This window comes from Polypterus senegalus, chromosome 17, assembly GCF_016835505.1.
Source record: "Polypterus senegalus isolate Bchr_013 chromosome 17, ASM1683550v1, whole genome shotgun sequence".
In the NCBI taxonomy this organism is placed as follows: domain Eukaryota; kingdom Metazoa; phylum Chordata; class Cladistia; order Polypteriformes; family Polypteridae; genus Polypterus; species Polypterus senegalus.
Window position 1 is genome coordinate 89,345,542 of NC_053170.1, and position 27,598 is coordinate 89,373,139.

The 27,598-nt window shown below is 36.5% G+C and overlaps 1 protein-coding gene across 4 annotated transcripts; it reads left to right on the forward strand.

Moving 5' to 3' along the window:
• Positions 1-431: 431 nt before the first annotated feature.
• Positions 432-25,929, forward strand: faap100 (FA core complex associated protein 100). Of its 4 annotated transcripts, XM_039740102.1 has the most exons (11): positions 438-530; positions 4,538-4,595; positions 4,694-4,895; positions 5,730-5,848; positions 8,858-9,747; positions 10,327-10,483; positions 13,103-13,878; positions 21,278-21,414; positions 23,423-23,539; positions 23,845-23,931; positions 24,239-25,928. In XM_039740102.1, exons 3-11 carry the CDS (start codon positions 4,731-4,733, stop codon positions 24,365-24,367), a joined length of 2,577 nt encoding a protein of 858 aa, XP_039596036.1. In that variant the 5' UTR covers positions 438-530; positions 4,538-4,595; positions 4,694-4,730; the 3' UTR covers positions 24,368-25,928. The 4 variants fall into 4 exon arrangements, with proteins under 4 accessions (XP_039596035.1, XP_039596038.1, XP_039596036.1 ...); XM_039740101.1 differs by lacking the exon at positions 4,538-4,595 and having other exon boundaries at positions 432-530; XM_039740103.1 differs by lacking the exons at positions 438-530; positions 4,538-4,595 and adding an exon at positions 1,323-1,385.
• The last annotated feature ends 1,669 nt before the right edge of the window (positions 25,930-27,598 follow it).

The window sequence follows — 27,598 nt, forward strand, 5'->3', positions numbered from 1 at the left end:
AGATCATTATTAATTTCTAAGAGTACTACTTATTAAAAATAACGAACAAGCGTCTCACCAAACTTTTAGACGTAGAACTGTGGTGTGGAAAATATTTTGATATTATTATAGTGTGGATAAACATTTTCCTACTGAGATGTTAGTTTTAGTAGCTACAAAGCATCAGAGAATGAAATGCACTCAGTATATTGTATAACGTAATAAGTCTAAAAGCCGAAAAAATGCACACATTTACCATTCACCTGCCGTGTTTTGACCCCAGTGAATTTCATGTATAAAGAGCCTGCAAATGCGTATATGACAGTGAAGAAAACTGTGTTGGAGAAGGTGGCTGATTCGCAGAGTGAATTGTCAATCAATAATTTGATCCGCCTTTAAAGGGGAAGTGCAAATTGATGATTGGTGCCTCAAGTATGCAGCTTCCCCTTCGTCGTAACGCTCATGCGCGGTTGGTCGTGCTGCCTGTGCGCGGCAACTACGAGTGGAACACGTGCTCTTCCTCCCTTTTCGGAAAAGGAAGTCAAGACAAGGTGAGTGTGAGACGTCATAAAAAAAAATTGTGTGTGTTATGTTGCTATTTTCATTTGAAAAGACAGCGTTGTGATGTTATGTTTAGAGCGTAAATTAGAGTCGTCTGTAGTTTAGGTCGCGTAAAATGCATCATCCTCACGGAGGCATATTAAGGAAAAGGAAAACGATGCAAACTGAATTTGGTTTCGTTTAAGTGCTATCGAACAAACGTAGGGTACGAGTTTTCCCAATTGTAAATTTCACATGGACGGCCCACAAAGTGCTTATTCCTATTGAGACATTTCGTAGAAAAGACTGCTATCTGAATTTAGTGACACAATGTTTTCCCCTTTTTTCTTTCTTTCTTGAAGATAAAACAAGTTCTATAAAAAGGATAACTACGTTAGTTAAAGACGACTTTTTTGTGTTGTGAGAGCATGAAACGCGTCGTTTAAGTGTTTAGTTTGCATTTTATTTTCACAGAAAAATACAGCCTTATCTTTAGACCTAAACTTTCAGCTCAGAGTTCAGTGACACTAAAGAGGAGCTTCTTTCCACAGTCCATTCACATTGTGAATGAGGACGGTATCTAGAGCTACACGAAGTTACTTCGCTTATATTAAGCGTTTTAAGTTATTGTACATTAATTTTTTATATTGCATACTGTTGCAGTCATTTAAGATTATGATTTTCATTGATATGTATAAAGTTATGTATAATTGTTTATTGTTCTTTTTATATTCTACTTCATGCTCAGTCATATAGTTTAGCAACTAAGCATTTCAATAAATATTGTGCTGTGCATGTATGACGTGTATGTGACAATTTAATTTCACTTCCTGACCGGAAATTCATGTGAACACCGACTTAACAAGGTGAGACGTCCCAGGTAGTAACTGAGAATTCCTTTAGCCCGTCAACGCAACAACCGTCTTTCTTCTTATACACTAAATGGCCAAAAGTATGTGGACACCCATCCATGTTACTGAGTTCAGCAATTTCAGCTGCACCTATTGTTAACCGGTGCATCAAGTCAAGCGTATAGCCATGCCATCTCCATCGACAGTAAAATGGGTTACCCAGAAGAGCTCATTGACTTTAAACATGGCACTGTCATAGGATGCCACCTTTGCCAGTTCGTGAAATTTCTTCTCTGCTAGATCTGCCTTGGTTAACTGTTAAGAGCAATTTATTGTGAAGTGAAGGTGTTGAGGAGCGATAACAGCAAAGCCGTAAAGGAGTAGGCCACACAAACTCGCAGAGTGAGGATGTCAAATGCAGAACCACATGGCACCTAAGTTGCCAATCCTCTATGGCACCCTGTAACTGGTAGTCTGGTAAATGCATCAAGGTTTGGAGAATGCTCCCTTCTGAACTGAATAGCGCCTACTATAAGGTTTAGTGGAGGAGGAATAATAATTGGGGTTTGTTTTTCAGGGTTTGGCCCTTGGTATTATTGAAGGGTACTGTTAATGCTACAGCATACAAAGACATTTTAGTCAATTGTACACTACCATGAACAGCCTTTCCAGTTCTAGCATTATTGTGCCCCTGAACATGGAGCAACTCGAGTTGCCTTCACAGAGCCTTGACCTTAAAACCTATTAAACACCTTTGGGGTAAGTTGGAACACTGATTGCTAGCCAAATCTTCTTGTCCGTCATCAGTACCTAACCTTGCAAATGCTGTTTTGGGTGAATGGGCACAAATTCCCACAAATGCAGAATATTGTGGAAAGTCTTCTCAGTTGAGTGTGGGCTATTGCAGCCACAGTGGGATGGGGGGGGGCAGTTCCATTTTAATGGCCATGGTTTTGGACAACCACATGTAGGTTTATTGGTCAGGTGTCCCCAAACTTTTGGCCATATAGTGCATAAGACCCATATGTTATCTATGTACTGTATAGGGCTGCAGTAAGCTGAAAATGCGTAGTAATTTATAGTGGCATGTTCTCTTGAAGTGCCTGTAACGGACAGGTTATTCAACCCAGCAGGTTTTTGTGTTTATTTTTGTTCAAAGTGTATTTATGACATTAATTTCACTAAAGATTTGTGTAATAGATTTCAGTTTTTTAGAAGATTCTTGATAGAAACAAACTGTACCATGAGTGATGTAAACAGCCCATAGGTTTCATTCATTTAAGGCTTGTTGTAAAGTGATGCTGTGTAGCTGGAGGATTTGACCAGAATAACTGTCTAACATGCAGAGTTACTAATGAAATGTGTATTGTCTCATGAATAATTTTTAACATGACAAACCTTAACATTTAGTCTTAACTGACCAAAATTCAAAGGCATTGAAGGTACAGTGTAAAATGCATTTGACAGTGGTATTTATAGAAGACATTTTGTGGAATGCATTTGAAATTTAGTTTGTTTAATTTGTTTTGTATAACATGATTCAGAATTTTTTTTTTTTAAAATAAAGTTTGCATAATAAAACACTCATTAGACTATTAAAAAATTGAAGTGAAATAACTCAAGATAGATGTAAGATGGACCAAGCTGATAACTGAAGTTAAAGTGGAAGGAAGTGCAGAAGATGTGGCTGGAGATGCTTTAGTAGAATGTGCTAAAGTTTTGGGAGGAACCCCTTCCAGTATACAGATTACCATAAATGGACACAAAAAGAAATTGGGGCTTTGGGTGAAATACAGAAGACAAGCACAACTTTTGAATGTAGCAAGCATGTGAGGAAGAAATAGATGCAGTCATACAAAGTATGGCAATATTACTAATGTCATTAATTTGAAGAAAACAGGAAAGTAATCCTATTTAGGAGCCCTAGCAAACACTGTGCGGATGGAGGTGCTAACTCGGTGATAGTAATGGTGAGATGTCCATGACTGAAATCTGGGACTATACTCTCATTTTGTTTTTGAAGTTGATACCTCAAAAGTTGAAAGAAAATGCTTATGCAAGCTGTGGGAGGGGAGAGACTGGCCAATTGAAGGAGAAATTATGCAACATTGGAAACGAAACAATCTGAAGGTGGTTTTCTGAGGGAAATGGTTATTTATTTATTGTTTTTTTAGCAAGATTTTTGTTTTCTGTAATGTGGTACAAGTGTACCAATTGTAGAACATAACAGAAAAAAGACAAGAATACTGACTCTTTATTTTCAATGTCTGTTGCTTATTGTGTCAACACGTAGGTAAAAGGTAATGAGGTATTGTTATTTAAGATGGAATAAATAGCATTGCCTCAAAATAAGCATGTACTGTATATTTCTTAATACAGTATGTTAAATTAATCATCCAATTATTATTATTATTATTATTATTATAGTAGGCAAACATGATGTATTGCTTATTTTCATATCGCATGTAACATATAAGGGATTTGCAATAGTATTTCAGTTAAAGTCATTTTGTTTATGGTCAACAGATATACCAAGGGCTTTTGCATTTTTTTTTCTTATGAGAAAATCACAGAAACATGTTGATATAAAATATTTTTGTTAAAATGTACAAATTTTGCAGTACTGAAGCAAGGAAAATTAGCACCGCTTGATAACACATTAAAATGAATTATTGGCTTTTAATTTGAGAATTATTTAAATTGTATGGGTTATTTTTATCAGTTCAGACATGCTTAATTATTAAGTAAAGCAACACAGCAAGTAAAACAAATCCTTTTGATTCATTCTAATTAAAGCAACTCTCCTATTTAGGCTAAACTATTTGCACTCTACAAGCCACTTCACTTTCAAACTCAGTCAGTTTCAGGGTACTGTAAAGACATGCTGGTTGCGTGCATTGGTGACTCTATATTGTCCCGTGTGTGTGTGTGTGCGCGTGTGCGAGCGCCCTGTGTTGGCTGGGATTGGCTCCAGCAGACCCCCGTGACCCTGTAGTTAGGCTATAGCGGGTTGGATAATGGATATACATACACACCTCTTAGTACTTAGATTCTTTTATGCAGTAGTCCCCTTTAAAAAACGCATCACTTTTTTATTTGTAAAGTATACTGAATGAATCCTAGGCAACATGCATACCAAAATAATGGTGGTTGTCATATGCTTTCAGATTCTGGAGACATCAGCGTTACAATTACATGAAAGTGGTACTGTATACACTTACAAAGGTACAGAAATCCATGACAATGCCAACCCAAACTCCTCAGATAATGATAAAATTTTGTACTGTTTATTTACACTGTGATTTATTTATATTTTTTTTTAGTATCCTGATGTATGATTGTTCACCACCCTGATATACAATGGCAAACAGAAGATGTATTGTGGACTACCTGGCAAAGTTTCATTGTCCTTTGTATGAAGATGTTTTTGCTTCAGTTCATGTCATACAGAATGAATCATTTATCTACCTGTGTAATGGTACCGAGTTTGTGGCTGTATACAGTAAATGCGAGAAGCAAATAGTGGTGAGATTTATTACATTGCAATTATGTTTTGATTTATATGTATATGATGTACTAGTTGAACAGAAGATAAAAGTTGTGTTGAAAAGCAAACTAACAAGTAAAGATTAAATAGCCATGCAGTTATTCACAACTTCTATTTTGCAAGACTGGTGAAGTCCTGTAATACATTTACCTTTTTATCTGTTAATTATTTTTGAGAAAAAGCTGGCATTTGATTGCGATTTAAAGTGTTGAATAGTTAACATTTCAGAGATAATAACTGATCTGAGTTGTTTTACAAACTCTTAATAATAAAGTACCCAAGCAGCAATAGTGTAATAAAATAAATCCATCTTGTTAACTAAATTTATGCAGTCATTTGTACATTAACAGGGAGACAGAGGCCAGAAGGAAACCTTTGCAGGAAGCCAGTCCATCATACCACTTATGCAAACTCCATAATCCCTCCTAACGGGGCGATTTAGAGTCACAAATCAATTTAACATGCATGTGTTTAGAATATGGGATATAAATGGAGTACCCAGAGAAATCTTAGATGAAATAGGTGATGCAGTGGGTATAACAGTAACCAAAATATATACATAAGACTTGTAATCCCATATAAAATTTTATTTTGACTTTCACACTTTGCTTAATGTTGTTCAGTAGTGTTTCTATGAAATAAAATATGCATATCGCTATTTATTGTCTATTTTATTTTTCTTTTTTTTTTTTTAATAGCACAGGTGTCAACTGTATTTATTTTGTTTTACTAATTTGTACTAACCTTCATCACCTAAATGTTTGCACTTTTAAATTTTTGTGCTTCTAAAGACTAGGCATATTCCCTTGTAGGTAGTTTACCAGTTCCCCGGAAAAGCTTGCCTGATGGAAGAAGATTCAAAACAACATTGTCTGTTTGTTCTTTGTGAAAATTATGGTTTGTTTTCAGTAATTCTTCATCTTAAAGATCGGTAAGTAGTCCAGTGTATTTGGTGATTTAAATTTGATTTTTCAGTACTACCATACTAATAAGAGAGGCCAAAAATGCTTAGGATATTCTGAATCAGTTCCATAAATAAAAACACAGGCTCCACAGTAATGGTCAACAGACTTTTATGTTTGTGTTACCCAGATAAATCCATGGGGATTTAAGAGCAAACAAAGTGTTAGGCTGTGGGGAAAACACAACACCCGAATACATCCATCCCTTTGATTTCTGCACCAATTTATCTAATAAGGAGCAGTGGGCACAAGGCAGGAGCCTGCCCTGCATATTGTGCTAGTAGGGCTGCAACTAATGATTATTTTGGTAGTCGACTAATCATTCAATTTTTTTCTGATTAGTCACGATTATTTCATGCCTGACTATTTTGATGCCTGCGACCTGTGGTTGCACATCCTGTTCTGGCCTCCAGTCCATCTGCGCACGTCTGTCCACCTGTGAATGTCACCCTGATGTCTCTGCATTAACACGATTAAAATTAATAATAATCAAATTAAAATAACAATCAGTGAAACATATGAATTTGAAAATAATCAAATGTTTTATACTAGTGTGAACATCACAATAAAAAAGAAATACATTAAACAATACAAACTAAAGTGTACATAGTCTTTAAACAAAAGAAGTGCATTTAACTTAACTAAAAATGGCTACTGGTATGTCTTAAGGTCCAAAAGTTTAAATAAAGCTTCAAAACAAATAAAATAAAACAATAATGTACAGTTTATAAAAGATTCATTTCATATATTCCTGATTACAGTGCAGGAACGTGAGCATATCGACATGCTTTGGTGTGAGTCTGGCTCTCTTCTTTGAGACAATGGTCCCAGCTGCTGAGAAGAGACACTCGGAGGGAGTAGAGGTAGCAGGAGTAGACAAGAATGATTTTGCAGACAAAGATGTTTTAATCATCACACTCTGAAGAAAGAAGTTGTAGTTTATCACATCGTGTACTATAATGCCAAAATAAAAAAATAACGGACTAAAATATATAACAAGCTAATTACTGATGTAATCCAAAATACAAGTTACCTAATATTAGTTAGAGATGGTTTACTATTCATATGAGCTCAAATATTATATGAAAAAAGAAGAAAAAAAAAACTAGGACGACTCGGCTACTCCTATTCACTTGTTTACTATAGCTCCAAACACGTTAGCAAACATAACTGAAGTTCTATTCACTTAACCCTTAGAGTCGGTTTCCAGTGCAATTTGGAAGCACGCCTTAGCCGAGTATATACATTCATTGAACTCCACAACCGGCTAAAGTTGTTTCTCAGTGCAATTTGCCAGTACGGCGGAGCCGAGTATATTCACCAGTATATATTCGTTGAATGCTGCAACCTGCTGTAGTCGTGTCTCAGTGCATTTTGCCAGCACGCAGGAGGCGAGTATATTCGGTGATGTACATTCATTGAACCCCGCAACTGGATATATTTGCTTCACAGAGCAATTTGGCAGCACACCGGAGCTGATCAGTCAGTGCCGGACATTCGTTGAGCAGCCAGCTCATGAGCACTGCCGGCCCCGGGCAGTTTCTCTTGGGATTCAGCCGCTATACTAGATGAGCCTGTAATCATCAGCACTTACCTTTGTGTGTTTGCGTGCAGCCATTTCAAGCGCAGTTGAATTTCATCAATGGCTTCAGTTGCACCTTGAAAATATAATAATAGATTGTTGCAGAAGTTTTTTTTTTTTTTTTTTAATAGTTTTTACAGTTTATTTGAAGTTTGTAAAATGATCAGTATTGCAGTAATTGTGATGCTCTTTGCATGAAAAAAATGTGTTCCATTAAAATTTCACATTTTCTTTGTGAATTGTGACGTTTGCTTAAAAAGTGCAGCTAAAAAGTATTTGGCGTCCAGGGGTGCATTAACCCCCAAGTATGTGTCGGTTTAAGGGTTAACTATCATTGTCAAAACCTTGATATACACATTATAGTACAAACATCAACGTTAACACGTGACACTAACTTTACTTGCTAAAACTTACCTCTCAAGAGACGGTGGCATCACAGCTCCAGGATGCTTGTGTTTCAGATGCACGTACACCGCGGTGGTGTTGCCGTGAAAAGAAAGCCCCGCTTTGCATAATCTGCATTCAACTTTTTTTTCTTTTTCGGTGAAGTGCTCCCACACTTTTTGCACTCAATTTTTTTCCATCTCCTTCCCCCTCCTCTATCTGAGTCGCTATTGCAACCATGTTTATTTTCCTCAACATTCTTCTTCTCCTCAGATGTTGTTCTTCATTGGTAGGACTGTGTGCAGTCTTGACAAACAATAACAGACGATACTGCCCCAGACGTTCATGTAGTGCATTGCAGTTACAAAAACCAATTTGAAGGTTCTGTTTGACGCCTCGACGATTTTTTGTAGTCGACGTCGACTAATCGTTGCAGCGCTATGTGCCAGTCCATTGCAGTGACCCCTAACACAGCCACAGTTAGTTAAACATAGTCTATTTTAGATTTACTGTTTAACTACACCTAGCATGTCTTTAGGATGTGGAAGGAAAACTTCCACTACATGATAAAAACTCTAGGTAGACACAAAGAGAATACGCAGTCTTCACTAAGGGAGCGCCCTAATAGCTGTTTGAACCAAGGACTCTAGAGCTGTTCTGCAGCAGCACAACCACACCCAGCTAAGTCAAATTACAAAAAAAAAAAAATTATGTATTGAATTGACTTGTCTGATATTTCTTAAACTACAGTACAGCTCTGTAAGTTTGCTAAATTAGAACATAGTACAAGTAAATAAATAAATCCAACTGGAAAACTTTACTTAATGTGGCCTATTGTTTGGTAAGTTATTTTATAACAATAGACAAGAGTTTAAGAATGGCAGAAGTAGTCATTGGATGGCAGTAGTGAACTGATGTCCTAAGTGTATAGTCAAATAGTTTGACTGAAACTGGTGACTTATAATGGAGAAGGGTCTGAATATAATATTTTCTGTCTTTTTTTTTTGTCTAGCTTTTCTTCAGAAAGTCAACAACGTGGAGCATCAATTGATACTTGTAGAGTTTCATTGGATGCTTGTATAATTAAAGATCCCACCATTCACTCATTCATTCTGGTTCAGAACTTGATTATTACAGTTGGTCAAAAATGCAGAGTGAGGACTCTTAGCATCTTTGGAAATCCACAGTTAGGTCAGGTGTCTTATGAAAAGATTGAAGAGCTAGATGTTCCCATTTTAGAGAATGTGATCATAAGCTCCGATAAGAAACAAGTTAGAATGCCTCCATACCTTTGTTGTGTTTACCCACATGGACAAAAGCAAATGCCATCCAGAGGTATCCGAAATTTCTCATTGGAGCCACAGTTGTTTACCCTTCTCTTTGGAGTAGATGCCACCATGCTAGATTCCCCTGTTATTCTGTGTGGCTTTCTGGATGGACAGGTGTACTACCTTCCCCTTAGGCAGTCTGTGACATGCACAGATGATCTTAGAAGTAGAAATTCAGTATTCAGAATGTTGTACCACCTAGGCCAGCCAGTCAGATTTATTGGGGCCATGCTTCCCAACGACAAAGGAAACAGCACACTTTTGTTAGTTGGGCATTATGGCAAAATAATTCAGATAAAAACTGAGTATCATTGTGAAGGTAGCCTTCCTAACTTTATTGAGCGAAATATTCTAGGCCCTGTTATAAGTGTGCATAGCAGTGCCACTCACATTTATTACAGTACACCATCAGACCTCATGACTCTACCACTGTCTAACACATCTGAAGAGAGCACCAGTTCTGTGTCAGATGCCCCAGCTATTGAAAACAATTTGGTGCTTTTCTTCCAGTCTCCGCACAGCTTGAATGTGTGTAAGATAATAGCGGTGTCCTGCCCAACAGAAATGCAGACAGGTAGGTTATAGGTGAAGATAATAACTAAATGAAGAAAAGTGCCTTCCATGTACTGTTTTTTGATTCTCTTTATTTGTTTGATTCTTTTTTTTTTAATTAAGTGTAAAACTGTAAAACACGATGAGCCTGTTATTCAAAAGCCTAGTTTCTTTTGTCACTGATTTAGATACCAGCTTAACAGTATGATGCATTATGTGATGTGGCAGTGAATAATGTTGATAAAAACGACTGTTATATCACAAAACAACTGTTTATAAAACTCCAGTGGTATGACAACAGGCCTCTGAATAGAAAGTGTAAAATCAACAAACTCTGTCTTGCCCTTGCTCAAGAGTGCCTGGCCATTAGGTTAGGAACATTTACATTCATGAAAAAGACATTTAATTTGCCTTACTTTACATATCCATAACTTAATATGATCACATCAGGTGTGTCAGTAGTGTAGCAGTCAGAATACTATACAGATGTTTACAGTGAAAATTCAAGCCTTGTGTCTAAAGGTTTTCTTTGTTACTTTGTTTTTAAACATTATTTCATAACCGAAAGATAACCTTAGTCTGCCTTTATATTTTTGTCTAGGAGAGGTTGAACTGGTTGCCTTTTCACTGGCAGGAAAGCTGATGAAAATCAGAATTTCCAGGGGACCAAGTAAAACAAATTCTTCTAGACTTAGCACAGCACAGACTGGACAGCGAATAAAAGACCTCCTTTCTGGGATAGGCAATGTGTCAGACAGGTAGGCAGTTCCTATTTTTTTTTTTCTTTTTCTTAATTATTTTTTAAGAATCCTTGTTATCCTCCTGTTTCCAAGAAAGTGGTACTGTTGAGTAAAGAATATGTCAAAGTTTGGTCTGAAGCATTATTTGAAATCTGCTCTCTCGAAGAGTATTCAATTAATCATGTAATTGAAGCATCATGCACATCAAATATTTTAAACGGTTCGGAAAAAGAAACTGAGGTAGCAGCATTTCCAAAATATAGCTAATATTTAAAAATGTTTGTTTATATTTGAAGTGTTGTCATTATCATTTTCACTGCACTTATTATCATGAGGGTTGTAATAGCAACAAGTTTAGTCAGTCTTCATCTTTGGCAACTTTTTCAGACACAACTTGGGTTATTCCCAGACATTCCAAGGGTAGCTAAGAGATCTAATCCTTATATTGCAATCTGATTCTTTTGGTCAATGTCCTATAGCTTATGACCACTGATGAGGTTTGGGATATAGACTGACCGGTAGATCGAAAGCTTCATCTGTAGACTTACTCCTCCTTTACCATCATGGTACAGTGTCCACAAGACTGTTGCAGTTGCACAGATTTAATGGTTAACTTCATAATCGAGTCTCACTCCTGAACAAGGCATTTAACTTTCACTTGCTACCACTGCCCATCACTTTAACTAAAGGGAACACACCATTCTTAATGGGACAGGACCATCAGCTCAAGAATAGAGGTGCTGATTCTCACCTTTGCTTCTTCACACTGAGCTGTTAATGGTTCCAGTGCCCATTGGAGATCGCATTCAGGTTAGACTAGGAGGGTGTCATCATTTGTAAATAGTAGAAAGACAGTTCTCGGATTCCCAAACTAAGTAATCAGCAGCACCCTGATATCCAGTCCATAAAAATAATGAACAAGAAAGGTGACAAGATGTATACTTGGTGGAGTCCAGTGCCCACACTGAATGAAATTGAACTAATGCTAACTATGTGCAAACAAATCTTGCTGTGAAAATACAGAGACCATATGGCATGCAGTAACCCTGGAACATTTGTAGTTTTGTGGCACCTCCTACAAGATTCTACAGGGTACATAGTCATAAGTAATTTTCTTTCCCAAATCCACAAACTACTTGTAGAGAGAATTACAAGATTTACATGAGACCTCAAATCTGTGCAAAAGCAAAGTGATGGTCCACTTTTACATGATCAGGACAGAGCCCACATTGTTCTTGCTGGATCAGAGGTTCATCTATTGTAAGGAGACTTTGTTCTAGTGCCCTGGTAATGTTACCAGGAAGACGTAGTAGTGTGATCTCTTAAAAATTCAAACACTCCCTTTTTTTTAAATGGAGGCCTCAACTCCATTTTGCCAGTTCTGAAGCCCCATTCCCAAATTCCAGACATCACCAAAGAGGCAAGTTAACCAAAACACCTTTGTATCCTGTTCTTTTCAGTTGCAGTTCATCCACCTGAAATGCTGGTGGACGAGAAATGTCCACAAATTAGCCTTACTGGCTTTTAATCAATACATTACCCTCATCCACAAAGATGGACCCAACTCTAACCAGTACTTCTGGGACTCCATGGGGAGGTATAGCCACTACGTTTAGGAGTTCCTTAAAGTACTCCTTTCATCGCTTGACAATATACCCAGTTGTGGTAGAGGTTTCCCTACCCATTCTGAGAATAGCATCAGTAACATTGAAAATCTACTATTCCTGTGACATTAAGTAATATGCTAGAAATTGTAATTTAATCCATAAGTAATTTTCCATAGCTTAATCAAACTCTCCTAACACATGGGCTTACATTTGCTTCGCTTCAGCCATTATTGTAGCTGCTTTCTGACAGCATTGCATAGAATGTCTAACAACTACCCTTATCGTTGGTGTTTGGTTGCCAACATGATGTTTTGGTCACAGCTGCTTGCAGCAATTTCTAGTAGTGAGGTTTTGAACATGGTCCATTTGGATTCTGTGTCCCTAAACTGTGTATAGGTCCTAAAAATATTTCGGGATGTTTGATTTGACCTATGTTGCTGAGATATACAATCCCACTACAGTATATGTTCCTAGCAAACATTCACTACCTGTTAGTTCTTCCTTCATAGCAAGAGTCATTTTCCATCAGTAAGGTCTAGTATGTGTGTATTCATCCCACTCTTGTTTGTGCTCCAACTTGTATTACACCTGTTTTTCATCTTTCTCATGGTGAGCCGAGTTAGTGGCTTCTTCAGACTATATCTGAACTGGCCATGTCATGCTCTTGAGAGCAGGTTCCAGTATTCCTGTTCCAGACAAATGTCTCTGATTTATTTAAGACCAGTATGACTGCTTTGAATGATTTGTTCTTTGGGCAACCCTGTCCATAGAATATAGTTATGAAGTGCAATATTTTCATTCCATTACTGCAGCTTTGGTAAAATATGCAATAATTTAGATGGGTCGGTGTTTACTTGGTGGTCATGCAGAGCAGATAAGAAATTGGCCTGGAGTGAAATAATGTGGTTCTAAATTAAAAATATCCCAGAATGTCTTAAATTTAAATATTTGAGAACTTTGAGCTACTTTTTGTATGAAAATGTGCTATATAAATGTTGTTGTTGTTATATATATATATTTTTTTTATCAGGGCTTCATTATTGAAAAGTAAAATCCAGTCCAAAAATGACTCTCTGAAAAGGTTAAACCGGGTCTTTAATATTTGTTGCATGTTGCAGTCCTGTCAAGAGAGAAAAGAAGAAAATTGCAAAGAGACAGTCCACTGCCATGTTGTTGCAAAATGGAACCATTTGCTTTTACAGGACTCTTTAAATTTGACCTGCGCTCTAGAAAACTCAAGCAGCTACATACTGGAGGAGGGCTGGATGCTTTGTGTTGAAGTTAAATCACAGTCATATTCTATGAGCTCAGATAGTAAACATTTTTCTCGTTTATATACATTCCCTATTGCTAAACTGTTGCCAGCTCAGACCATGGAAGTGTCTGTCCCTCTGAGTTCTCTGAATGACTTGTTTCTTTATGCACTGGTCCATTGTACTCTTATTTACAACTTTCAAGGAATCTTAGGATACCAGGAAAATGGCAGACAGCAAGACCAGAATTCATTTGTATCATCAATGACTTTTAAGAACTGTATCTGCCTGCCACTAAAAACACAAACGGTGGACATATTGGATTATCTTCGGTTAGCTAATCTAGCAACTTTACCAAGAGAACTTGTGATTAAACCAGTAACTGATTTGGTTGATGTTTTCCTGAATACATCCAGCCACGTAATTCACCACTGCAGTGAACAAATTCCATTGAAACGTGAAACTCGGTTTAGCCTTGAAGATGGAAATTGTGTGGCATCTATCAAAGTGTCAACTGAACTGCTGAAATGTGGGCTAACATCAACAACCTCAGGTGAGTAGATGTGCAGTTGGTTCTTAAAGCATAATTGTAACAAATGATCCTGAGCTTAACTTTTCAAAGTCTTCATACTACTATTTTAATGTATTCTCTTTAATTTATCTAATATTTATTCACTTGTCATTAGTATAGTGTAGTACAGTTTAGCGCAATATTTTTATTTTACTTGGCTTGTTTTTGTGTATATGTTACACTGGTGTGCTGGGGAACGTTATTTCCTGACACTGTATGCTGTAACACTGTACATAGATGGTATGAAAAAAAGCCACTTTACATACCTTGTGTATATAGTACTATGAATTTGTGCTGAAACATTTGATAAAATTATTAGCTGAATCGTCATAACACATGTGACTATTTCCTTGAAAGAACTTCTAACTGATGTTAATTCAACAGTCAAGGGCGTTTTGTTAGTCAAAATTTCAAGGTAAGCTATTCTGTTAATGGCAGCCCGAACTTTTTTATTTGTTAATACGTCTTAAATGTGTACTTAATATTGAAGTTAAAGAATGCATAATGCAGTTTTAACTTAAACTTCTAACCTTGTATAATTATACTAGGGGGTTACCTCCCTGGCCTGCGCTATGCATCTCTGCTGCTGGCGTTATGAAGAGGGGTGCTGAATGCACCCCAAGGGGGCACGGTTGCTCCTCCGAAACCCCCCCTTAAACGGTGATAAAATGAGAAACAAATAGTTTTTTTTTTTAAACACTTTGCTCGATCGGCCGCTGGCTTACTGCTGCTGCCGTGCGGTGTGATCTGCATCCCACACAATGCTTTGAACGTTTAAAAGCCTGTACAGCAGCTCTCCTACTCTTTGTCTTTTATTTCCAGCCCCGGGCATCGTTAAATCTTTTAGCATAAAGTCTCGTCTTGCGGGACGTGACTTTTTGATATTTTTTAGTTTATAATTTTAAAAACGGAACAAGAATCTGAAAATCTAACAACATCAAATTAAAGTTCGATTAAATTCTGAAAAGAATGATACCAGACATATATATATATATATGTAGGTTTTAAAATAAGCCTGATTTAAAGTGTGACAAAAAAGTGACATTAAAAGTCACATAAAAATCTTTGCACTTTTAGGCTTAGAATTTCATATATAGAGAGTAGATAGATTAGCATTTAGGAGAAAGATACATTTGAGTACTAAATTGGAATTTCTGTATTCAATTCCATTATTTAGATATTAGGTACAATAATATATGATTTTGTAAGTATATACAGTATATATGTTTGTGTAGGTATAATATTTATTAGGGTTGCAAATATTTATTTCATAATTAACACTTGACCTCCCATGTTTGATTTGTATCAGTTAATATTTACAGAGACCTTCTGTTTAATGACAAACAAAAAATTACAGAAAAAAATTCTCAGAAACTGTTTTATTTATGCATAAAAGAATTTATTCCTACATCTAAGGAAAATGTCACAAACAGCCTCTAAGTATTTTTGCACTACTTTTTGTGTGTGTGTGTGTGTGTGTTTTTCTTTCTTTTCTTTTAGTAGTAAGAACACATCAACCTGTTCAAGGGTTAGTTGTATTTGTAGCTTATTAACTCTTGGGATGACTGCCAAGAACAACTGTTTTGTTTGCACTGATATTTTTTGTTGTCCTCGGATGCCCTTGCCAGGGTTAAAATACTGTTAAATCCATCACTGACTGCAGCTTGCAGTATACAAGTGAAACATGCTGCCAGATGGTGGGCCACGGAGGTTGGTGAATTAGTGGCCATAATGTTTTTGTGCATTGTCATGAACACCTGCAATCACTTTTGCTTGAGTCCCTGTGTCAACACAGTAGCATTTGAGCTTATCAGGAAGGTTTTCACCTGTATGTCTGGCTTCAGAGTTTTGTCTCTTTTACTACCTTTGATTTTATTTGTCATTCTTCATTTTAACTTGCTAGAAAAATTCTGTGAACCCTTTGGAATTACCTGGATTTCTGCCTTAATTCATAAAAATGTGACCCGATCCTTGGTCCAAGTTGCAATAACTGACGAACACAGTCTGCTTAAACTACGGTAGTCACATACAAACAATTGTACTTCATCATTAGGGTAGAAATTTGCATACAAATGTTTTTTTGTTTTACTTTTTTCATTATTTACACATGAGACTCGAGCTTATAAATATATGCATTATTCAGGGAGCCCATGCCCCCTAACAAATGGCTCTTTTTCATGTGCTTGGATATAAAACCAAACCATTCAACCTTGATTTTGGGACAAACAAAAAAAAACGCCAAAACATTAGATAAAGAAATTGCATTTAGCTTGCCTTTGAGGCCTGGCTTAACTTGTAAAATTCAGATCGGTGAAGAAGGCACATAAAGCAGCAAATCATTAGCACAAAAGTTTGGGTTTGTTGTAAAAATCAGGACTTCTTGTTACCTGCATACTGAATTTTGCAAGCTATTTGGGTAAATTCTAAAATTTGTTAGAGAGCTGAATAGGTATGATAACAAAGGTGGTGAGAGTGGGGCAGCTGTCTAGCCAAAGACCAGGGTGTTGTGGCTGTGTGTATATGTGTGTATGTGTATGTATATATAATATACTGTATATATAAACTTGCTTTTTATATAACACTCTTCACTGAGTGCAGTATATGTTGGTCTAATTCTTAAAAATGTTATTCCAATTGAATCTGATCACATTTCACACACAATTTTCAGATTTCTGGGTTAAGTCATCTCTTACAGTATTACTCCTTTTTTCTCATTGAAATCTTTTACCAGGGACTATTATATAAACGTGCAGTGTAGTTGTCCTTATCTCCGTTTTGCTTTCCTACTTTCCTCATCCTCATGATTATAGTGTCTTCTGATATCAGGTGTGTTTTGTAATGTAAAAAAAAAAAAAGTACAACTTAAAAGTCAGTTAAACAATTTAAAGCATCAAGCACAGCAGTTTACTAATAGTTTATTAATAATTATTTTCACCATTTGTTACGGTCTGTAGTCCGGACACTGTTATTGGAATAGCGTCTCAATGTGGGATCTTCACAGCCAAGTAGTTCACCAGTAAAAATCTATGAAAAGGTTTTGTAGGTTTACACAGTTTGAAGTTTATATGTTTTAAAAGTGGAAAAAGTATTTACTTGTTTTGTAGTATCTCAGATTTTTTTTTTATGGGATCAACTGGCTATACACTGTGTGTAGATGTGGTTTTGAATAGCTGCTTCATAAGCAAATTCAGTGGTGCTATCTTAGAAGTTTATATATTACAATTGTTTTTTTTTTCTGAATATTTTACTCCGGTTTCCTCCCACAATCCAAAGACATGCAGGTTAGGTGGATTGGCGATTCTAAATTGGCCCTAGTGTGTGCTTGGTGTGTGGGTGCGTTTGTGTGTGTCCTGCGGTGGGTTGGCACCCTGCCCAGGATTGGTTCCTGCCTTGTGCCCTGTGTTGGCTGGGATTGGCTCCAGCAGGCCCCCGTGACCCTATTCGGATTCAGCGGGTTAGAAAATGGATGGATGGATGGATATTTTACAGTGTTTTTTTGTCTACAAGTATATGAACCCACATTCCATTTCTGGATGATGCATCCTGTGTTCTGTTCTCTTGTTCATATTGATATCTTCTGAAAATGTCATTGTAGTTATGTGGATTGAGTATTCATACGTTGGTTTACAGTGTGAGTGTGTACTCTGTAATGAACTGGTGTCTTCTCCAGCAGTGCTTCCTGATTTTTTTTTTTTTAAACCTGAAATTTCTGGGATTGGCAATGGCTTCCAAGAATCCAATACTGGAAAAAGTAGGTTCAGAAAAAGAATTGATTGAAATAGACCACACTTTCAAAGTTTTAGTGCTGTCTTAAAATGTTAAATGCCTGATAAAAATATTGAGTGTGCATTTGCTTTACTACGTGTGTGTTACTGTATAAGAATATATCACTTGAAAGTGTGCTTTTTTTATATTTTGGCACAACCATTGAATGTGTGCATTGCATTTAATTGAAGATCACTTAAGTGCTGACATGCACACCTGCAAGCAAAAAAATAAAATAAGCACAAACCTTAAACCTCATTTTAGATGCTCTGGACCTTTTTCCATCCATAATATGCTATTGATCAGCCCTTCCATGGGTAATTGTGTAAAGTGTCTATACAGTACTAGTAATAGTGCAGAGATTTTTCACAGATCTTTTAACAAACGTTTTTATAAAGATAGATTTTTTTTAGAAGCCCATCCGAGTACTAAACTGTCAAAGTTACTAGTCTGATTGTAAATCTACTAGCCTCCAGCTAGAGCACTGCCTCAGTTTTCAACCATTTATATATACATACAAACATTGCATCCGGAAGGTATTTACAGCGCATCACTTTTTCCACATTTTGTTATGTTACAGCCTTATTCCAAAATGGATTAAATTCATTTTTTTTCCTCAGCATTCTACACACGACACCCCATAATGACATGAAAAAAGTTTACTTGAAATTTTTGAAAATTTATTAAAAATAAAAAAATTGAGAAAGCACATGTACATAAGTATTCACAGCCTTTGCCATGAAGCTCCAAATTGAGCTCAGGTTCATCCTGTTTCCCCTGATCATCCTTGAGATGTTTCTGCAGCTTCATTGGAGTCCACCTGTGGTAAATTCAGTTGACTGGAGATGATTTGGAAAGGCACACACCTGTCTATAGAAGGTCTCACAGTTGACAGTTCATGTCAGAGCACAAACCAAGCATGAAGTCAAATGAATTGTCTGTAGACCTCCGAGACAGGATTGTCTCGAGGCACAAATCTGGGGAAGGTTACAGAAAAATTTCTGCTGCTTCGAAGGTCCCGATGAGCACAGTGGTCTCCATCATCCGTAAGCAGAAGAAATTCGAAACCACCAGGACTCTTCCTAGAGCTGACCGGCCATCTAAACTGAGCGATCGGGGGAGAAGGGCCTTAGTCAGGGAGGTGACCAAGAACCTGATGGTCACTCTGTCAGAGCTCCAGAGGTCCACTGTGGAGAGAGGAGAACCTTCCAGAAGGACAACCATCTCTGCAGCAATCCACCAATCAGGCCTGTATAGTAGAGTGGCCAGACGGAAGCCACTCCTTAGTAAAAGGCACATGGCAGCCTGCCTGGAGTTTGCCAAAAGTCACCTGAAGGAGACTCGGACCATGAGATCAAAATTCTCTGGTCTGATGAGACACAGATTGAACTCTTTGGTGTGAATGCCAGGCATCACGTTTGGAGGAAACCAGGCATCGCTCATCACCAGGTCAATACCATCTCTACAGTGAAGCATGGTGGTGGCAGCATCATGCTGTGGGGATGTTTTTCAGCGTCGGGAACTGGGAGACTAGTCAGGATAAAGGGAAAGATGACTGCAGCAATGTACAGAGACATCCTGGATGAAAACCTGCTCAGAGCGCTCTTGACCTCAGACTGGGGCGATGGTTCATCTTTCAGTAGGACAACGACCCTAAGCACACAGCCAAGATATCAAAGGAGTGGTTTCAGGACAACTCTGTGAATGTCCTTAAGTGGCCCAGCCAGAGCCCAGACTTGAATCCGATTGAACATCTCTGGAGAGATCTTAAAATGGCTGTGCACCGACGCTTCCCATCCAACCCGATGGAGCTTGAGAGGTGCTGCAAAATGGAATGGGCGAAACTGGCCAAGGATAGGTGTGCCAAGCTTGTGGCATCATATTCAAAAAGACTTGAGGATGTAATTGCTGCCAAAGGTGCATCGACTAAGCAAAGGCTGTGAACACTTATGTACATGTGATTTCTCAGTTTTTTGATTTTTAATAAATTTGCAAAAACCTCAAGTAAACTTTTTTCACGTTGTCATTATGGGGTGTTGTGTGTAGAATTCTGAGGAAAAAAATGAATTTAATCCATTTTGGAATAAGGCTGTAACATAACAAAATGTGGAAAAAGTGATGCGCTGTCAATACTTTCCGGATGCACTGTATGTACACCCGCGAAGTGTCATCAAAATGTTCTGGACCCAATAGGGGTATTTTGCAATGTTCATTTTGTAAAGGGGCCAAAGATTACTTACTGTATAGCAAAGTTTGTGATATACAAGTTTCTTGGATTTGCAGTTTTGTAGTATGCACTTTTATTGCGGAACCAACTCCAAGTTGATGATGGAATCTGTAAAATCAAGTAGTAATGTTATCACTGAACTTGTAACATTAGACAACTCTTCACACTTAGGAGTTGCATAATTCTATCATGGCAGGAGGTCTCTTTTACCCAAGGCCTAACTGACTTTTAATATCAATGACAGAAGAACATTTTGACACTGTAGAGTAAATATTAATGTAAAGAGTAATAAAGTGTGAGAACGCTAACACTATAAGGAATAGTAATGGGTCCAGTGAATCCATTCTTCATCAATAATTAAGTATGAGCAATGTTTGTCTGTACACGAGTGTCCAGAATGTTTACCTTTGAAATAAAGCATCAGTGCATTTAATCTCAAATGAAGACTTGGAGAAATATAAGAAGTGTTTCAAAACTGGGGATGAAACTTGAGTCTAAACACCAGCTGAAGTAATGGAAGCATAGTGATTGTTCAACACTGAAGAAAACTAAAGATTTCCAGCACCATGCCAATATTGCCACATATGCTGTTTATTGTCATTATGAAGTAATTGGCTCAAAACCCCCACATTACCTGATCAGCAGTACATTGATTTTCTTTGCTGTTTCCAGCAATCGATCAGGAAAAGGCACTGAAGATAGCCTTTGAGCATCATTGTTCTGCTTCACAATGGGGCCTCCACTCGCACTGAATAGGTTGAAAGAGCTGCTCTACAAAACTCTTGATCTGAAGAGATGGCTCGTGCTCTCTGTTCTCCATGACTGCCCTGTTTAGCTAATACTTGTCTCACAAACCGAGGAGACACCTCTGTGAGGTGCACTGTGCCAATGATGACGGCATTCAATTAGTTACACAAGAGTGTTTGTACAAGAAAAATAAACTGTTTTGTTTTTTTTTGTTTTGCGCAGCGTAGAAAAGCTCTGTGAATGTTATAACAAGTGTTAATGATCTTTGAGAACTGTGTTGAAAAGTAAAATTTGTTTGGTTAGTTTTAAAATAGGCTTAAGGTCAAAACATTTTGATCACTTCTTGTTTCTGTGTATGTATATATACTTATATATACTGCATACTTAGATACTTAGATTTCAACTGATCTATATACTTAATGAATATGTAATTTAATAAACTTGATATTGTAAATAGATCATTCTACTCTTTTTCAAAGAACTTTTGCTATATAGTAGTAAGGGATAGCAATGGTAAAAACATCTTTCAATATGTGAAAACAGAATTAAATTATAAGCAGTTTAAACTAAGTGTAGTTTTAATGTTAAGAATTCATGTTGATGTCTAATTTTTTTAAATTACCAAAACCATGGTACTCTTAGGGGTCACCTTTGCAGCATCTACTGTGGCTTGGCTGCTGTCGTCCAACTCTGAGGCAGACCTGTTAAGTTTACCATCTCACCCTGTCGTCACTGCTACTACACCAACGGGCAAATCAATAAAGATTCATGCTAAAGAGGTATGTGCAGCACATTCTTATAACAAGAATATGTTTGTCTGTGTCACTGTAAAGACCAACTAGCCTTGTGTGTCTTAGTCTGAAGTATCTCATTTGAGTTTATTTTTAAAACATTTGCTTTGAAACTAAGGCATTCCATCCTCTTTTCTAATTCAAGTGTTACAACAGTGGTTCTAAAAGCTGTATTCTACAACTGAGCTGCAATATACTTACACTAAAACTTGTATTCTAGTTTGCTGTGCCTTTCTGTTTTGACAACACGTGTCCAGCCAGTTGGCAACAAGGCATAGATAGAAATCTATTTTTCTTAACAATAATATTTATTTCTATAGCACATTTTCATACAAATGATGTAGCTCAAAGTGCTTTACACGATGAAGAAAGAGAAAAAAGACAAAACATATTAAATAATAATGTATGGTTGAGTTCAGTGAAGCCTAAGCATTAACCAAGTAAAGCAGTTAAATGTCCAGCTTATCACAAAGCAATCTCATGGCTTTAGAGATTGCCTGGTTAAAGATTTCATTTAATGTTGAGGGATTTTCAGCACTTACAAGATTCCTGGTTACCTAATCCTCAACAGAATGAGTTTAAGGTATCAGGTACAGGTGTTCATGTAATTTGATTAGAATGTTCAGATTTTCAGAATATGACCGTTTAATGGTTTCCCAAGCACACTAGTATTTCAGTCGTTAAGTGGCTTGAAAGATCAAAGAAGTCTGTTTGCTCAGTTGAAAATGATAGATCAGTTGCACTACAGTTCTTCTCCTCTTCTTCAGTAAATGGACGTATGAGGTGTGTTCACTTCAAGTTCAGACAACCTTTTGTATATACATACAGTAAATGTATGTATATACAATTTTTGCACATTTATTTTAATAATCTCTAGACTTTTTTTTGAGACTTTGTTTTTGATTTATTTTTCCACAATGGCAGATGACACTGAGGCTCTTGTTCCTCTGATTAGTGTTTTACTAGTATCACAGAATGGATGAGTGGCAATTTCCTTAAACTGAATAAGGTGAAAATAAAATCATTGGTAGCAAAAAGAAATAAATTGGATCATCAGGCTTTACAAATATGGCCAGAAGTAAAGAATCCAGCTGACATATTACTAATATTGCATTCTTTCACTTAAATAAAATCTTATTTGCATAATGTTTTTTATGTCACTGTAAGATGCTGAAAGGTTAATACATGCTTTTGTCTTTAGCTGACTAGATTATCTTAATGCACTCCTATCAGGATTACCTAAAAAACAAGGCATCATCTATAACCAAAGCATCTGCTATGATTTATCATATTTGTATTGTATTCTGTCAGTGGTTTAGAACGTTATACAGACAACAACCAACTTGCAAAGCTAATCCTTTCCTAAAAAAAAACCCTTTTTCATTAGGTGAATATTTGGAATGTAAACCTGTAATTATAATTAAAATAAATGGGGAAACACAAAACTGCATTTCCTGCCCCAGAAATTATCCATGTTTTGCTTAAATAAGGCCAAAATACACACACACACACACAGTTCAATAATATTAGTCATTAAAACAAACTCTGATAAAACATTTTCTTTTCATTAATTGTTTTTAATTGAGGCTGTTTAGCACACAACACATACAGCAGTAGTCCCTTACATGTAAGCAGACCCATCTGTAATGTTAAATAAACAGGAAAAGAAAGCACTGTAATTTACATCACAAAAATTCAATAAAAACAATACGTAAGTGTACCCATAATAGGAGACGCCACAGTTAAATAAATTGTGAAAAATAACATGGAATCACTAATATATACCTGAGAGACACACACACACATGATAAGCTGGCTGAACTTAGTTGTAAGGAGTTAATTTTCTTTGCCTGAAATCTGAATTTTCATAAAATAGTAAAACAATTTGGAGAATACTGCATTGTGGACTGACAGTACCTGAACATGTTTCTTGAACATAAACTCTTAAGTTTGATAGAAGAATGTGATGGTAGTGTTTCTTGTGCTTGGGTTTCAGATTTCGCTAAATGACTTGTCTGCTGACCTCCCCGTCAGTGCTGTGGAAATCCAGATCGAAAGCTCATCACTCATTGACTTCTGCAGTTTACACTGGGCAATTCTGCAGCGTATACAAGTTTGCAGCCATTATTTTTATTGTATTTTAAATTAAAATGCCCAGCTTTATGAATTATGATAAAACAGGAATTTTAAATTGTAACCTGATCTTGTTAAAAAGAGTAGCAGTAATAATTAAGAAAAATGAATGTTAATTAAAAAAAGGACCTCCGAGAATAAACTAGTCTCCAGCTCATGTTTAGTCAATTAGCAGTAGTATGCTTTTTTTTTTTTTTGTTTTGTTTTTTTTTGTTATGATAAATGCAAAACATTTATAATATCTGTTTCTTGACCTTGGCAAATATTTGTCTGTTCTTGTCTCAGTTACTTATGAACCTCAAGGATTCTGGAGGTGGAGCCCAACCAGCTGTACAAATGCAATTCCTATGGGGCCTGCTGCACCAATCTGAAGTGAGTTAAACTGCTGAAACAAATCACAATTTTATTTATTGCAGAATAGAGTTTAATGTCTATTACAACAAAAACATACCTACAGCTAGAACACATTTACAATATGTTAAATGAATTTGTTTAACACATAGTAAGCAAACAAACATTTGAATTTTAGTTGTAACATTTTACAGTGTAAGTTGAAGTGACTGTTTGTGACGGTTTTTAATTAATCCTTTATAATTAACACTTTTGTTAGTAATTCATTTTCCTGATTTATTAAGGCCAAATCTTCTCGGTTTTTAAGACAAATACTCTGTTGTAATAGGTTCTTGCAAAGAAAGTGCAGGAAGTTCGGGATCATCTCTGCCTTGGTTTGAAAATATCCTCAGAAGCCACAGAAAAGTTGCTGTCTGCATACCAGCAGTTGAGGAGCATGGAGCTGGTTATCCTGTAGAAGTGCCTAGAAACTGTGTCCTTCAGTGCTTTCACTTATGTGTACCCCCTAAATCCATCTTGGGTAATCCTGGTGAATCCCACTGATGGATTTACTTGTGAAGAATATAGCAGGTGATCATGTAAGGCATTCATATTTTGTATAAGAATCGTCCTTAAAGCAGAAAAGCATAAACCTTTCGGCTATATCTTTAATGTAGTTAATTGCCATAAATGTTTACAATATATTTTTTTTTTCTCAGAACATTTTCATTTAAAAGAAATCTTCGGACAGTTTTGATTAATAAATTCAGAGAATAAATGAAAACCCTAACCCTAAATGAAACGTTAGCCATTACATGGATTTCTCATCTTGGTGAAAAAATATATTAAAGCGCTAGGAAGTGTTTCTTTGGACAAAACATTAGGCCACAATTTCCATCTCGACTTAATGTTAACTTCACATCATCTAGGGAAAACTTTTCTTTAAAACAGGTCATTCTTTGTAACCAGACACAGTGTTCGTCTGTCTCATTCTTTGATGTCAGATTCTGTGAAGTCATCGGAAATGACCATTTGGAATTATTTGGATCCTTCTTTTAGTGTCTGGCATTCCAAAAGGTGAGTTCTCCTAGGCATTGCACCCCAAAAAGAGTGAGGACTTCACCATGTTTTTTTAAGGATATATTTATTTTGGGAATCATTTTTCCTCGGTTTTTACATAGGTAAAAATTAATCTGTTTGCTGCATTGTTTGAGACGAAAGTCTTCGATTTTTTTCTTAAAATACTCCACATGATGTGTCTTGAAGTATTTAAAGCAATTGGACTGGAATTTTTGTTTGTTTTGCCAGTTGTATTAAAATGTTGGTTAGTTTTTGAGAAAATGCTTTTTAAAAGTGATTATTTTGTCCATAACTTGAAACATTTATATTCGGTCTTCCTACAACTATAATCTGTCTGCAAGTGATGTAGTAATGAGATGAATCAGTCAATTGTAAGGTGCATATGAGTAATATTAATTTGGAAAGTTTAACTTCTTCATAACCTGCGACCCCTTAACATAATTTTCCTACATCAATTACTTTAATTTTTACTTTCTCTGAGGGCAGTATAATGCCTTAATTCCTTCCTAACTGGTTGCAAGTTCATTGTAGAATAATTTTTCCATGTCTTGTGTGTTTTCCTTGTTTCAGTCGCTTTATCTCTCTGTTTTCATAGGCCTTTCTTCTAGGGACACATTTCTGTTGCAATGTGGTCACCGGTCATTTTGTCAGAAGTTAAAGTATCATATTCCATGTTATTTGGATGATTAGATAAGCTAACACTCTGTATTTGTGTGAAAGAAAAAGGAATAACTTAGTATCAAAGAATTTAACTGGAATTTCTTGTGTAGGCCTTCTGGTACTGTACTAAGATTTTCCTATTTGATTATGTCTGTTGAATTTGCTCAATATAAAAAAGATGTTCCTGTTGACTCATGCCGATCTTATTCCAAGTTCATTGTGTTTGTGTTGTGTGACTGACCCTTGATTTTGTCTAACGTTCCAGTGCTGAAATTTTATAAATGGTGAACAATTGCATTACAGTAGCTGAATGTTTTTTTTTTTTCTTTTTCTGAAATATTGTTGCTACACAGTTACACATATAAATGAAACATAAGCCTAAATATTAAAGGTCTATGGTAATGCTTTGGCTATACTTTGTTTCACATCTTAGGAACACATATTGTGTTTCTATAAAGAAAGTTTAATAATGTTTGAAGCAGAAATTGGCAGCACAATGTTGGTCTACAAACTGTAACCATCTGTAAAGGGAATTACAGTAAAAAATTCACCATGTCCTCCTAATTTCCAGATTAGTTGAATACATTTCAAATCTACTTTGAAGCTCAAAAAGAGCTTTCTATCAAATCTTTCTCTGAACAAGGGGATTTTGTGTAGATGAACATGATGATCTTTTAGCAAAGTAGCAGGACAGAGGAGTTGTTTTGGCACAAGTCATGTGTTTCATAGAAATAGACAGGAGACTAAATTTTTAAATCATTATTGTCCAACCTCTGTGGCTATGAAATGTTTGTAAAGGCTGGTATTTCCTGACATCAGCAGCTCTCTTGTATGTAGTACTCTGTAATCTAAGTCTAATTTGTGTTAGTAAGTCACTTTAAAATGTTGTCTGTCTTGCCTTACACATTGCACTTAGACACCTTGACAGGTGGTGCTATTAGAAGCAAATAGTAAGCCCATTTATTGATTACATAGTGACGTTCAGTCCAATTCTCTATAAAGCTAGCCTTGTAACTTAAGAAATTGGGGCCTGTGCAGCTCTCATCAGCTACTCAATAATGAATTTCTTATAGGGCACATCACAAGTGGTAAACCTAAGCACCCAAACATCACTTATGCTGATTTTAAGCCTCAGAAATCATGGAGGGCACTCCCTTAGCACAGTGCTTTTTATTTTTTTTAACTTATGTCTGTACTGCCAGATGCAGTAACACATGATTAGATTTGCTGAACTCTTGTTGATCAGGAGCAGTGGACAGAATGAGGTTGGGACGGTAATCTTAAAAAAAAAAAAAAGTAGTCATAACAGCTTGTGCTTCAGCATTACCAAGATAAAAAATGTTTACTTCTGAAGACATTGGGAGAGAGAGAGACCCCTCCTGGATAGAATTGATAGAACAAAAGCAGACACTGAGCTGCGCCAGGTTTCTTGGTTTGCAGCTATCTGATGAGCAGGCTTGACTCGCAGCAGTGAGGACATACAGAAGAAAGGTGTTTTAATTCTGGTCGCCTTTAGAAAATGTGAGAAAACTAAGATGCTCCAAAGTTTAATAACATCACTACAGAATGTGTGCTGACTAATGGCAACCTAATTAACTCTTATAATAACAAAAATACATGGGCCAAATAACTACCCAGGATCTGTGGCATCTACATAGAAAATCATTGCTTCTGAATGTTGAACGATTTTTGAAATAGTGCCTTACTAATGCTTGGGCTATCTTGCAGAATTCAAACCACCCCAGATGCAAACCGTTCACACCTCTGTGTTTAGGCAGATGGTTCAAAAGCATCAAAACTCAGACCAGCCGGTTTAAAGACAGTTGTTATTCCCAAGAGGCATGTGCCATGAATAACCAGGGTACACTGAATGACTTTAAGTCTTTAACAAAGAGCCTCCCAGATCTCATGCATAATGCCTGATTATTTACACTAATGTGTAGTTGGTTGCCTTTCTATTCTGTGCTGC

Bases quoted from the DNA above. Each gene is read 5' to 3' on its own strand.
- faap100 (XM_039740101.1), top strand. From the start codon at position 4,731: ATGGCAAACAGAAGATGTATTGTGGACTACCTGGCAAAGTTTCATTGT. The intron at 4,896-5,729 runs GTGAGATTTATT...ATTCCCTTGTAG, and splicing joins AATGCGAGAAGCAAATAGTG to GTAGTTTACCAGTTCCCCGG. The intron at 13,879-21,277 runs GTGAGTAGATGT...TGGTACTCTTAG, and splicing joins GCTAACATCAACAACCTCAG to GGGTCACCTTTGCAGCATCT.